This window comes from Euphorbia lathyris, chromosome 2 (assembly GCF_963576675.1).
Source record: "Euphorbia lathyris chromosome 2, ddEupLath1.1, whole genome shotgun sequence".
Taxonomy (NCBI): domain Eukaryota; kingdom Viridiplantae; phylum Streptophyta; class Magnoliopsida; order Malpighiales; family Euphorbiaceae; genus Euphorbia; species Euphorbia lathyris.
The window spans coordinates 5,386,018-5,400,721 of NC_088911.1; the positions used below are offsets into that span (position 1 = coordinate 5,386,018).

Here is a 14,704-nt window from a genome sequence, read left to right on the forward strand (position 1 = left end):
ACTTCCTTATTCGTTATCCTAGTACCTCCCACTGTACGGACTGATTATCACTGGTTTTCCATCTTTGTACTATCTCCCTTTTTCTATTTAATATTATATTACTCCATGAACCACCAAGAAACAAAGAAAAAAAATACATTCCCAAATAAAATTAATTAATTTATATATAATATACCAAACCCAATTATTACTATTATTATTTTTTTTATAGAAATTAGGACGGGACCGAACCTGGGCGGGGAGAGCACCCATGGCCCAAGAACTGTCAAACCCGTGATATATTAATAAAAGAAAAAATTGAGTGTCTGAACAAGAGAAGAGGAAGGAGAAAAGTTTAGGAAAAGTCAAGAAAAACGCAGGTGCGAAATACTATAAATGTCATCATTGATAAACATGTGGCAAAAAGCAGAAGCTGAAGGTCACCAATTAATTACTAAGAAAGAGACTCCAAACTTTGCCAAATCATCAACAACTCTATTTCATTCTCTAAAGATGTGTGAAAAGAGAATGTTCATCCTAGCCAAACCCAATTATTATTAAACTTTAACTAATTCCTCAAAAGGATAGGTAACGACATCAAAATGAAAATATTCAAGAATTAAAGTTGTTTAGGACAATATTTACCATAAAACCATATTTTTTATTTTCCAAAATCATATTTTTGGAGCTTTCTCTCTCTACAAATTCACTATTTCTTTCCTAACAAAAAACACTTAAATAATCTCAAAATGAAAATTTTCAAGAATTAAAGTTCATTACAATATCATTAACTCTTGATTTTTTTTTTATTTTGAAACCGTCTATAGTCGTTTTGAGACGTTGAGTGGCAACCGGTGTTAAAATATGTAATGTTCAATGACCTTACTGTTAAAATTGAAGTTCAGTAACCACAATGTTAACTGAGTAAAGTTCAGTAGCCATGAGTGTAATTTACCCCATCTTTGTACCATCTCCTTTTTTATTTTAATTTAATATATATTACTCCATGAACCACCAAGAAATAAAAAAAAATACATACCCAAATAAAATTTAATTTAATTTATATATAATATACCAAACCCAATTATTTATTATTTTTTAATTTTTTTCTACTATTCTACCTAATTTTCTATTTTAAATTAGTTATCTTTCCCCCTTTTTCTTCTAAATTTGCTGTTTTTAGTATTGGTCATGAGTTTTACCAAAACAAGCAAAGCATGGTTTTTTTTAAGTGGTAAAATAGTAATAATACTATTCATATTTGTCAATAAAAATTGTTTCTTTAAATAGGTAAAATTCATAGAAAGAAGAAGAAAGAAAAAAAAAAGATGGTTCAGTTCAGTTTCCAAAAAAATATGTCTTCAATCAATCCCTAAAAAACCCCATAAATAAATAAATCCCTAATTTTTGTGCACAAAAAGCTCAGGTTTTTCTAACTTTTTCTCTTCTTTTTGGGAAATTTTCTAAATCTCACTCTTTTCCTTATTGGATTCAGAAAAATCTCTTCTGGGTTCATCAATCTGGTAATTTTTTCATTTTGGGTATGTTTTATTAGGTCTATATCATCATCATAATCTTCATAAAAATCTGATCTTTTTGGGGGTTTTCTGAATTGGGGGAAGTTGACTTTGATTTTGATTTTGATTTTGATTTAGGATAGAGATGGTGAGGGGGAAGACGCAGATGAGGAGAATAGAGAATGCGACAAGTAGGCAAGTTACGTTTTCTAAGAGGAGAAATGGGTTACTGAAAAAAGCTTATGAGCTTTCTGTTCTTTGTGATGCTGAAGTTTCACTCATTGTTTTCTCTCCCAGAGGGAAACTCTATGAATTTGCTAGCTCCGAGTAAGTTTTCGTGTCCGTTTTCGTTTCCGTTTTTGTATTTTGAGTAGAAATAACGTTTTTTGGTGTTGTTTACTGTTTTCTAGCTATGTTTTGAAGTAAATATCAGTAAATAATGTTTTCCGGTGTCCGTTTTCGTTTTCATTTATGTTTTCTAGCTATGTTTTGAAGACTATATTGGTAGAAATAACGTTTTTCGGTGTCCGTTTTCGTTTGATTTACTGTTTTCTAGCTATTTTTGAAGATTATATTAGTAGAAATAATGTTTTCCGGTGTCCGTTTTTATTTTGTTTTCTTTTTCTGGCTATGTTTTATGAATTTGCTAGCTACTAGTAAGTTTTAGTGTCCGTTTTTGTTTTCGTTTCTATATTTTGAAGACTATATTCGTAGAAATAACATTTTCCGGTGTCTGTTTTCGTTTTTCTGGCTATGTTTTTTTCAATTTGCTAGCTCCCAATAAGCTTTTGTGTCCGTTTTCGTTTCCGTTTCTATATTTTGAAGACTATGTTTTGTAGAAATAACCTTTTTTTGGTTTGTTTTGGTTTCTAGTTTTGTTTTCTGGGTATGTTTTGAAGGTATATTGGTAGAAATAATGTTTTCCGGTGTCCGTTTTCATTTTGTTTTCATTTTTCTGGCTATGTTTTATGAATTTGCTAGCTCCTAGTAAGTATTCGTGTCGGTTTTCATTTCTGTTTGTGTTTTCTAGCTATGTTTTGAAGATTATATTTGTAGAAATAACATTTCCTAGTGTCCGTTTTCATTTTGTTTTGGTCTTTCTGCCTATGTTTTATGAATTTCCTAGTTCCTAGTAAGTTTTTGTTTTCGTTTCCGTTACTGTTTTCTAGCTACGTTTTGAGGATTATATTCGTAGAAATATCGTTTTCGGGTGTCCGTTTTAGTTTCCTCTCGTTTACTTTTTATGTTTTGAAGATTATATTAGTAGAAGTATCGTTTTCCGGTGTCCGTTTTTTTTTTTCCTTTTCCTGGCTATGTTATATGAATTTGCTATCTCCTACTAAGTTTTCATGTCCGTTTGTGTTTTCTAGCTATGTTTTGAAGACTATATTAGTAGAAATAATGTTTTCCGATGTCCGTTTTCATTTTGTTTTCGTCTTTCTGGCTATGTTTAAGGAATTTGGTAGCTCCGAGTAAGTTTTTCGTGTCCGTTTTCTTTTCAGTTTATGTTTTGTAGCTATGTTTTGAAGACTATATCGTTTTCCGGTGTCGATTTTTGTTTTCTTTCATTTTCTGGCAATGTTTTGAACAGTATATTTGTAGAAATATCGTTTTCCGGTGTTGGTTATAGTTTCTTTTCGTTTTCTGTGTTTTGAATACTATATTAGTAGAAATAACATTTTCGGGTGTCGGTTTTGAATAGTTTCCTTTCGTTTTCTGGCTATGTTTTGAAAACTATGTTCGTAGAGATAACGTTTTCCGGTGTCTGTTTTCGATGTTCACTTACAATTTCTTATGCCCTTGAATGTATTGACATGTTAGTATATCCCTTTCATGGTTTTAGATACTTTTTAGGGATCTCCAAGTACGTTTTCGTGTCCGTGTCTGTTTTCATTTCGTTTTGTAGACTGTTTTTAGAAATAACATTTTCCAGTGTCCGTTTTCATTTCATTTACTGTTTTCTAACTATGTTTTGAAGACTATATTTGTGAAAATAACGTTTTCGGTATCTGTTTCCGATCGTACCTTTCAATTTCTTATGCCGGAATCCACGGACATGTTAGAACATCCCTTTCATGATTTTAGATACTTTTTACTTTGAAGACTATATTTGTAGAAATAACTTTTTCCGGTGTCGGTTTTAGTTTTGTTTTCGTTTTCCAGCTGTGTTTTGAAAACTATATTCGTAGAAATAATGTTTTCCGGTATCCGTTTCTTACTGTTGCTTTCAATTTCTTATGCCATGACATGTTAGAATATCCCTTTCATGAGTTCAGATATTTTTTAGGGATTTTTTTTAATGAATTTTTTAGGGATTTTAATCTGATACTGATTTTGAAAACTGTATTCGTAAAAATAACATTTTCCTATGTCCGTTTTCATTTGCTGTCCGTTTCCGTTTCGTTTTCTGTTTTCTAACTCCGTTTTGAAGCCTATGTTTGTAGTCCGTTTTCATTTCGTTTTCTTTTTTCTAGCTATGTTTTGAAGAATATATTCGTAGAAATAACGTTTTCCGGTGTCCGTTTTAATTTCATTTTCTGTTTTCTAACTATCTTTTGAAAAATATATTTTTAGAAATAACGTTTTCCGATGTTTGTTTCCGATCGCCTCTTTCAATTTCTTATACTCTTGAATGTACTGACATGTTAGAATATCCCTTTCGTGATTTGTAGAAATAACGTTTTCTGGTGTCGGTTTCGTTTTTTTTAAGACAATATTTGTGAAAATAAAATAACGTTTTCAGTGTCCGTTTCCGATCGTCGCTTTCAATTTCTTATCCCCTTGAATGCACAACCGACAATGTTGGAATATTCCTTTCATGATTTTAGATATTTTTTAGGGATTCTAATCTGATACTGTGTCTTATCTCAAACCTTAAACTTACATATTTACCTCAATTTTCTTTTTCTTTTTTAATTAAATATGTAGTGTTTTTGTTATTAACGTTTCTGCGTTTCGTATCGGTATCCCTATCCGGACCCATTTTTGTTTGAAGACTATTTTACGAAGGTATATTTTTAGTGTTTCCGGTATTCGTATCCTTCAAACTAGTTGTTCTCTCAATTTTTTTGCTCTTTTTAAATTAAACATGTAACGTTTTTGTTTTATAGCGTTTCTGCATTTCGTATTTCTATCCGTTTGACTATTCTATGAAGGTTATATTTCGAAATAACGATTTCGGTGTTCATATCCTTTTCCATGTCCGTTTAACACAGTCTCACTATTCTTACTCGACAACACTATTTGCTTGATACAATCCGTTTAACATGATTTTTGTTGCATTTACATAGTATATAATCACGTGAAATATATAAATTACGTAACATGATAATCCGTTTTAATACTCCTAATTTAAACTAATTTGAGGTGCAGTTACATATAAATTAAGGTAAATAATTTATTAGTTCCCTACTTTTTATCTAACCTATTGTTTAGTCCCTCTATTTTGAAAAACACATTGTAAGATTCCTATCTTTTATCAATATTAACCATTTGGTCATTCTATCTAGTTTTTTTAGATTTTTAACTGAACATACCTTAGCTTTCAAGACGACCATAGTAAATACAAAATGGTCATGTTACTCTGTTATTTTCTGTCTGTTTGTTTACGCAAAATATAACGGTTAAAAATCAAGAAAAAAATAGATAGAAGGACTAAAGGGTTAATACTGATAAAAGATATGGATCTTATAATGTGTTTTTCAAAATAGAGGGACTAAACGGTGAGTTAGTTAAAAACGAAAGGACTAATAAATTATTTACCTTATACATTAACTATTAGTTAATTTGTTTTTAGTACAAGTCATGATGCACTTAATAATTCATGAGATATTATTTTCCATGATGCTTTAAACAATTATTTTTAATTTTAGTCCCTGTATTTTTACGTAACATATTGTTTAGTTCTCGTATTTTAATAATACATTGTTTAATCTTTAATTTTTGTTTTATTTGACAGTTTTGTTCCTTACAGACTAACCTATTTAATAATTCAAATATTTGAGATACTAAACTGTTGAATAGAACATATATAAAGTATTAAACAGTGTATTATTAAAAGACGAAGAAGTCAACTGAAAATTTTAGGTAAGTCAACTGGGAAATTTATGAATAAAGTGAAGAAAATATTTTACCTTTTGAAAAGAGTAAAACATTTTTCTAAACTTTTGGAGATCTGTTCAATTCATTCTTACCTTTTGAAAATAGTAGCCACCCACCATTTTTTCTTGTTTTTCGGCGTTGCAGCCAAACATCGGACAATAGTTTATTTTCCAACATAAAATTTTTCCTTACCCAAAATTTTCCGACACATAAACGGAGCCTAAGACCTTATTTAAGGGGGTAAAATGAAAATCCTAACAACTTATTAGTAAAAAGGATAAGTTACTAAAATAGTTTTAAAGTTTTTAGGAATAGCTAATTTAGGCTTTGCATATAAAACAATATAATTTCAGTCTCAACGTTTGTCAGATAACGCAATTAAAGACTGAATTAACACATTAGATGATTGTGCCGTTAAACCCTTTATCTTATTTTCCTTGATTAAATTTTTAGAATAATGGATTTAGTAATTAGGAGTGTTAAAATAGATTGTCGTGTCATAATCGTATTATGTAATCTATATATTCTACGTGATTATATATGAAATAAGTACAACAAAAATAAAAGCCGTATCAAATGAGTCGTGTATTGTTTTTGTAAATTGTATTATCGTGTTAGAAATTCACAGTCTGGATGATTTGTTATTAATTGAATATTACATTATTCAGTATGCAGGAGACAATTGATCGATTCAGAAAGCATGTCAAAGATACTCAAATTAAGAAGAAGCCAAACGATGAAAACATGCAGGTTAGTCTCTAATGATTACGATACGAACACGACACAAATCCGATACGAACACGACACGAATCCGTAATTTACACGACACGAATTTGACACGAATCTGATAATTTTCACCTCTACATGCATGTAGGAAAGAAACATCTTTAAGCACCTCATCTTTCCGATATTTATTGATTGAGTCTTTAATCTTTCAATTTGACACATTGAGTGCGCGATTGTAGACATATAATTTAGTTTGATAACATTACTCGTTTTATTTGCGTATGAAATTATATCTTTTATCATTCGAAGCAAGAATTTTACCATTTCTTTTATAGCCACATCAAATATAAAAAGACTGCTTTTGAATTGTTAAAAGAGCAATTATCGAATGCAAATGAAATAAGCAACATTCGGTTAACCGAGTTTTATATCTGAAACTGATTATCCAAATCACCAGACGCCTAATGTCTGCAATTATAATTGATCAAGAGTTCGACGTGTCAAAATAAGAGATCAAGGGCTTATGAGCAAAAATCAGAAAGATTAAGGGCTTAACATTTGCAATTATTTTATAATATTACCCCTAACATATAGTAATCAATCACATTCGGTCCAATGTAGATGATAATAGCGCGTATATAAAAAAATTCGTTGAATGTTTGCGTTTGATGATTACTAATCGCAACAATTGTTATAATATTTTATCAATATGCTTAGCTGCCTAATTTTTTCATATAATATTTCACACCCGGAAAACACTTGTTTTTCTCCGGTTCTACAACATTAGTAATCATCTCACACACGAATTAACGGATCTTCTTATATAAATACTAATTTCCGTCTAAATTGAACCAAATACGATTGATTTGTTGTACGTCAGAAACCGAATATTGTAATTGATTGTTGTACGTCAACGGGTAAATGTGACAAAATAATACGTCAGACAACAAATGAAAACATTGTTTATAAATATACATCCTTATAATTTTAATATTCATAAATATACCTCTAAAGTTTTATTATTTACACATTTCTTCACATACTTCTATAACTTTCAAAATTAGGGTTTTTCCTGGATCTGTTATTTTCGATTTTGCTTCTGTTTGTTATCTGCTACATTTACAGCAGTAAATTTTCTTTACTGCAGTTTTTGTTTAATTAAATTATTTAAATAATAAGCTTCTTCTCTTAATTAATTTAGCTTTATTTTGTGTTAATCATGGCAGCAACTGAAGATCGAAGCAGCTAACATGACGAAGAAGATCGAGCATCTAGAAGTTTCAAAAAAGTAATTTTTTTTTTAACTTTTTCGGGTTAATTACATACGTCGTCTTAAATTCTTAACGAGAAAGTTATCCCCGTTTTACTTTGGTTTCACTTATGCTGGATACTATTAAACGAGTTCTGATATTAAGTACCCGGTTTTCCATATCACTCGGAGGACCCTCAATTTATATTTGGACATGTGTATTGTGGTCTCACGTAATAATTAAAATAGTGGAACATCTTATAATATATGTGGGTCCATGTTACACGTGGCAAAATATGTATAGGAGGTCCTCCATTTGACATGGAAAACCGGGTGGTTCTAATAATTTGCCCGATTAAACACATTCTTTCGATAAAATTTTGATGACGTGTCATCCACGTGATATCTATGTTGAATGTGTTTATTAGGTTTCGGGTAAAAATAGGGTTAAATGCACCATTCGTTACTGAATTTTCATGGTTGACTTAAAACTGTCACTCAACTTTGAATTTTGTTTCAATAAAGTCACTCCAGCGAATTCAAGAGCACAAAGACACCAGAAAAATAGCTTGGCTGCCATGTCAACATTAGTCAACTTTTACCGTTGACCGAAGCGAAACGTGGCTAGATGCCGCGTGGTTGCCACCTAGCTGGTATCAGCTAGGTGGGAGCCACGTATCGTTTCAGTCAGCGGTGAAAGTTAACTATTGCTGATGTGGCAGTCATGTCACTTTTTCAATGTCTTTTTGCTCTTGAATTCGAATGAAGTGACTTTATTGAGACAAAATTCAAAGTTGAATGATTTTATTAAAACAAATTGAAGTTGAATGACCATTTTGAGATAAACATGAAAGTATATCAACCAACGGTGCATTTATCTCCGTTTTACTTTGGTTTCACTTATGGTGTATACGAATAAACACATTCTTTAGGTAAAATTTTGATGACATGTTGTCCACGTGACATTTATGTTGGATGTGTTTATTCGTTTTCGGATAAAAACAAGGTTAAATGCACCATTGATCACTGAACTTTCATAGTTGTTTCAATAAAATCATTTTTCTCAATAAAATCACTTCGACAACTTCAAGAGCACAAAAACACCGAAAAAGTAGCATGACTGCCATGTCAGCATTAGTCAACTTTCACTGCTAACCGAACAAAACGTGACTAGATGAAATGTGGCAGCCATTTGTAATTTTAGTCAGCAGTGAAAGTTGACTATTGCTGATGTGACAACTACGTCACTTTTCTGGTGTATTTTTGCTCTCAAAGTTACCGTTGGTGAGACAAAATTCAAAGTTGATGATTTATTGAGACAAATTGAAGTTGGGTAGCCATTTTGAGATAACCATAATGTTCAGTGACAAACTGTGCATTTAACCCGCGAAAACACCGAAGTCAATGCTCGTTAAGAATTAGTGTAATTAACTGTACTCTATTTTATATATTTAAAACGGAAAAAATTAAATATTTTGAGAAAATATTTAAGATAATTAAATTGAAATGTTGCAGGAAATTATTGGGAGAAGGTTTAGCTTCCTGTAATCTTGAAGAATTAACGGAGATAGAAAAACAGCTGGAAAAGAGCGTAAGCAGTGTCAAACTTAGACGGGTACGAAAACTGAAACGAACATCGGACAAAAATATAGAGAAACTATATAAATAATAAAAATAAGGGTATATCATAGGTAGCACCGACACGAGTATCCATATGGATGCAGGTGCAAATGCAATAAACAACATTTTTAAAAGATATGAGACACGGATACAGTAGGGATATACCAAATTTACATAGGGTAAATAATTTAAAAATCTCTTACTTTTTATCTAATATATTGTTTAATTTTCGTATTTTAATATCACATTGTTTAGTTCTTAATTTTTATTCTATTCAACAATTTAGTCTTTTACATAGAGGCCAAATTGTTTAATATTTCAGATATTTGAAAAACTAAACTGTTGAATATAATAAAAGTTAAGGATTGAACACTGTATTATTAAAATATGAGAACTAAACAGTTTGTTAAATAAAAATACAGGACTAATAAATTATTTATATATATATATATATATATATATAATATTTCAAACTATTTAAACTACCATCAAATTTTGATTTATTATTTCAGATATAATAATTTATTAGTCCTTATATTTTTACCTAATAAATTGTTTAATTTTTTATTATTATTTTTATAATATATTGTTTAGTCCTTAACTTTTTTCTACTTAATGGTTTAGTCCCTTATAGAAAGACTAAACTATTTAATAATTCAAATATTTAAGAAACTAAACTGTTGAATATAAAAAAAAAGTTCAGGATTAAACAGTATATTATTGAAATACGAGGATTAAATAGTGTTAGGTACAAATGTATGGACTAATAAATTATTTACCTTTTTCTATTAGGGTTTTTTATATATCAACCCCTCTTTTTTGTGAAATTATAAAAAGGTTACCTGTATATTCTACTCAATTAACTTAAAATCTATCCTCCCAAAGTGTTCGAGAACATAAGATTTTTATTTTGGAGTGTTCGGTGCATGTCTGGAGTGTCTGGAATGTCCTATACTCGTTGTTAGCCTCCTAAAAGTGGCCGTGCTTCCTAGGGTATGTCCTAGACTTTAGAGATACTCATTAGCTCCATGAACTTGTTTAAAACGACGTATTGACCCTCTAAACTTACTTAAACTGACCTATTAGTCTCCTGAAGTGATTATTATTAGTTTCCCGAACTTGTTTGAAATGGTACATATTTTAACTTGTCCATATCTCATTGTTTTGACACGTGGGTTTAAAAGACTAATTAGACATTTTAAACAAGTTTAGAGGGCTAAAGAGACGTCTCTAAAGTTCAGTGAGGTCAATCGGATAATCTGAATAAATACGAAAGAAAGTACATACAAATTTCTTAATAGTGGAAGAATGAGATTTTTCACATTGATAGACGTACGTTAGGGTTTTACTAAACATGTAATCAATATTAATCTACTTCTGAAAACACATTACATCACGAGAAACGAGTTTCTAAATTCAAATCAATAAGTTTCTAATTTTCTTAAATTATGAAAACATGACCTAAAACGTTTGGTACAAGTTTTTGAGAGTTTTGATTTTCGAAAAGTTTCCCGAAAAGTGAAACTAATTTAAAATCAAAATTTTCGTGCAATATAGATTAATATTTATTTTTATATATTTATACCTATTTATATCTATTTTTCTCAATTTTCAGGATCAGTTTTACAAGGAAGCACAAGCGAAGTTTGAAGAAAACGTAAACATTTAAAACCTGCATACATTTTCTTCACTTTTATTTTAGTATAAATAATTTATTGATCATTATATTTTTACCTAACATACTGTTTAGTCATCGTATTTTAATAATACACTGTTTAGTCCTTAACTTTTGTTATGTTAAATAGTTTGGCCCCATATAAAGGGTCTAAATTGTTTATAATTCAAATATTTGAGGGACTAAACTGTTGAATAGAATAAAAATTAAGGACTTAACAATGTATTATTAAAATACGAATATTGAATAATGTATTAGATAAATATTTACTCATTATTTTATTCCTAACCGAGGATTATTCTTTTCATCGTTCTCTTTATTTTTGCTTATTTTATAGGAGAAAATACGACAAGCTGAAAATAAAATGTTACGTGAAAAGGTAAAGAAAAAAAAAACTCGGCTATCAATTCTCGTTTCATAATTATTTTATGATTATAATGATATGAAGCCAGTTATCTCTTTATAAATTGTGTTACCCGCGTTTTGCAGCTAGCAAAACTTGGATCGCTTGCATCGAAAGAGGGAGAAGAGAATGTTAACCGTCGTGAAGAAAGTACTCCGGTTTCATATGTCGAGACGGATCTTTTTATCGGGCTACCTGAAATGAGAAAAAAGAGATTTCTTCCCACAAACTCAACGGTGATTCCTAACGGGAAATGTCATTGCTAATATATTACGTCTATCAGCAACAACAACGAGTAATAAGTGTAATTGTACGGTGAGAGTAATATAAATTTAATTATGTTATTTATTGAAAAAAAATTGAAACTAAATGGACTAATTTGAACAGAAAAGTTGTTCTTGTTATATATGTTATATGGTCCTTTGAAGTTTTCAATATTCAGATTTGCTCCAATTCATATGAATGTATATAAGGTTCCTATTATTTATATAAACGATCTAATGTTTTTTCTTTAACCAATTTACTCCTCTTTTTCAAGAATTTTTGTCGAAAAATCTGTAAGTAATTATTTATGGGAGTAATATTAATTTGAGGATCTTAGGGAAATTTAACCCTTAGGGTTCGTTTGGTTCGCGGAATAGAATAGCTGTTCCATGGAATCCCTATTCCTTGTTTTCATGCAATAGCTATTTTTCAATTTATCTAAAGAATAGCCTATTCCTAACATTAGATTCTTATCATTTACAAAATTATCCTCTATTAAATCCTCAATTTCTCTCTAGTCAATTTCTCAAATCTTATGTATTTTAGCGAATCCATAATTTAAATCATAAAAAAACGTGAAAAATGGAAAAATGAGAAAAACGTTAAAAAATGTAAAAATATGAAACACGAAAAACGTGAATAACGTAAAAACGTCACAAACACGAGAATATGAAAAAAAAAACGTGAAAAACATGAAAACGTGAACAAATGAAAAAAAAAGAAAAAAAACACACAAAAAAAACACAACACATAAATAACGCGAAAAAGTGACAAAACAAAAAATGTACGAAAACTTAAAAAATACAAAAACATGAAAAAAATACGAAAACGTGAAAAAAATACGAAAACGTAAAAAATGCTAAAACACAAAACGTGACAATATGTGAAAAATGCGATAAACATGAAAATTGAAAAACACAAATAAAAAACAAAAACGTAAAAAACACGAAAAAGTAACAAAATGCGAAAAATACAAAAACGCGAAACAAAGAAAAAAGGGAAAAACCGAAAAAATAAAACCTGAAAACATAAAAACGTGAAAAAATGAAAAAATACAATAACGTGAATAACACGAAAATGTGACAAAAATGCGAAAAATATGAAAATGTGAACAAATGCGGAAAACTTGGAAAACACGAAAAAACGTAAAAAAATGCAAAAAACATGAAAATATGAAAAAAATGTAATAAACGCATTTTTCACATTTACGTGTTTTTAACGTTTTTTCACGTTTTCGTGTTATTTGTTTTTTTCGCATTTTTCGCATATTTACAATTTTTTCGTTTTTCATCTTTTTATTTTTGTATATATTTTTTAAAATAATATATTTAAATAATTTATAGTAATAATTAAAATTTTAAAAGAAACAAGACCTTATATTTGAGGGCAATGTTGTGATTTGAATAAAAAAATATCTATTCTATTCAATCTTATTCCACCAACCAAAAATAGGAATAGTTATTCCTAAAGAATTTCTATTCCATTCTTTGTTATTCTATTCCTTTGGAATAGCCATTCTATTCCATTCCGCGAACCAAACGACACCTTATTCATATAATAGGCTCTGACTATATTATGAATGGGTATGGTGATATTATGAGAGATAATTTTTGGTTAATATGTGCGGAGCTACTTCAACTTGGTCGATAAAGCAGATTGGCTTTTCGAATTTACATATTATCATGTTAGCACCATAAATTTGTTTAAAGTGATATATTGGTAATATGAATTTATTGAAAATGATATATTTGTGAAAGTGTATTTTTTATTTTGAAAATAAAGTAGCAACAAAGAGCCTAAAAAAACTTAGGTTAACAGAGATAACATGATTACATACAAACAGACAGTGGCGGATTCAGGATTTGAGGGAGGAGGGGCATAACTCTATGTAAATTTTTTTTAGACAAAATAACATTAATTGAAAAAAAAAAATTAAACACAAATTTATCTATTAACCTACATAAATGAATAATGCCAAATCAATTCAATCAATAGTTTTGATCACATGCACTTTAATGAGCATGTAGAATTTGCTAATTCACCGTTAGATCTAGGCTTATTAGAATCCTAAGGTGGAGATTCAAAGCATCATGAGGCTTAGATTTAATAAGCTTATATCTAACGGTGAATGGGCAAATTCACTTGCTCATTAAGGTGCATGTGAAAATTCCTGATTCAATCAATTGACAAAATAAATTTACAATACACACAAAATATGCCAACAATCAAAACCCACCACAATATGAAAACCCACGGCATGGAGAAAACCCATCAACCTAAAATTACCCATCTATCATCATCATATCATCATCTATTATTCTTCAAAATAAATAAAATATGCCATCATCAATCAACCTAAATTATATATGGTTATCCAATTTCACACATGAATTAAAATTAAAGGGTAAAAGTTAACTAACCTAAACCCTAAATCTGAAATTGAGGTGTTGTTGGAGATGGTGGCCAGCCGGCGGCGACACTACTCGGTCGGAAAAGGAATGTTGACCGGACGGAAAGGAGGAGTTCAAAGCTTGGAGGGGGGAGCTCAGCTGCTATTCAAAGAATCCCCTATATAAAAAAACGATCTGCTGCCTCTACCTATACTGCTTCTTTTTATATAAAAAAACCCAAAGGGGGGGGGGGGGGGGGGGGAGGGGAAGGGAAGGGGGGATGCATTTTTCACGTTTTTCACGTTTTTTCAAATTTTTGCATTTTTTTTTTGGGTTTTCACATATTTAACATATTTGTCTTTTCCCTTTTCAAAAAAAAAAAACATATTTGTCTTTTTCCTGTATTTATGTAGTCGCATTTTTATCATTTTTCACATTTTTTTCCGTTTTCTTATTTTTCGCGTTTAAACATTTTTCACTTTTTTTTTTGTTTTTCACATTTTTATCGTTTTTACGTGAAATGTGAAACAAATGATCAGTGGATGTGAGGGGTAATTTTGGAATCAAAGAAAATATTAATTATGAAATAACTATTCATAGCTTAAATTAAGAACCCATATTCCACTCATTGTGGAATACAAATTCCATAAAAAAAATCAACCAAACGGTGGAATATGGATTCTCTAGAAATGACTTTTCTATATTCCTTATCTATTCCATGAACCAAGCAGGCCCCAAGTTCTTCTTTATGTTTCTCGAACTGATCAAGTTTCAAAGGGT

The 14,704-nt window shown here is 30.0% G+C and overlaps 1 protein-coding gene across 3 annotated transcripts; it reads left to right on the forward strand.

Annotated features, from left to right (window-relative positions):
* Positions 1–1,278: 1,278 nt before the first annotated feature.
* On the forward strand, positions 1,279–11,711 carry LOC136220898 (MADS-box protein SOC1). 3 transcript variants are annotated; one of them, XM_066008728.1, is made up of 8 exons: positions 1,279–1,520; positions 1,635–1,823; positions 6,266–6,347; positions 7,550–7,611; positions 9,088–9,187; positions 10,808–10,849; positions 11,205–11,246; positions 11,357–11,711. In XM_066008728.1, the coding sequence occupies exons 2-8, from the start codon at positions 1,642–1,644 to the stop codon at positions 11,534–11,536; spliced, it is 690 nt and encodes a 229-aa protein (XP_065864800.1). In that variant the 5' UTR covers positions 1,279–1,520; positions 1,635–1,641; the 3' UTR covers positions 11,537–11,711. The 3 variants fall into 3 exon arrangements, with proteins under 3 accessions (XP_065864800.1, XP_065864802.1, XP_065864799.1); XM_066008730.1 differs by having other exon boundaries at positions 1,279–1,502; positions 1,640–1,823; XM_066008727.1 differs by having other exon boundaries at positions 1,280–1,502.
* The last annotated feature ends 2,993 nt before the right edge of the window (positions 11,712–14,704 follow it).

What these genes read in the sequence shown, in the direction of transcription:
- LOC136220898 (XM_066008728.1), top strand. Translation starts at nt 1,642, where the DNA reads ATGGTGAGGGGGAAGACGCAGATGAGGAGAATAGAGAATGCGACAAGT. An exon ending in TATGAATTTGCTAGCTCCGA is followed by an intron (nt 1,824 to 6,265) that starts GTAAGTTTTCGT and finishes TACATTATTCAG; the next exon opens with TATGCAGGAGACAATTGATC. An exon ending in GCAGTGTCAAACTTAGACGG is followed by an intron (nt 9,188 to 10,807) that starts GTACGAAAACTG and finishes CTCAATTTTCAG; the next exon opens with GATCAGTTTTACAAGGAAGC.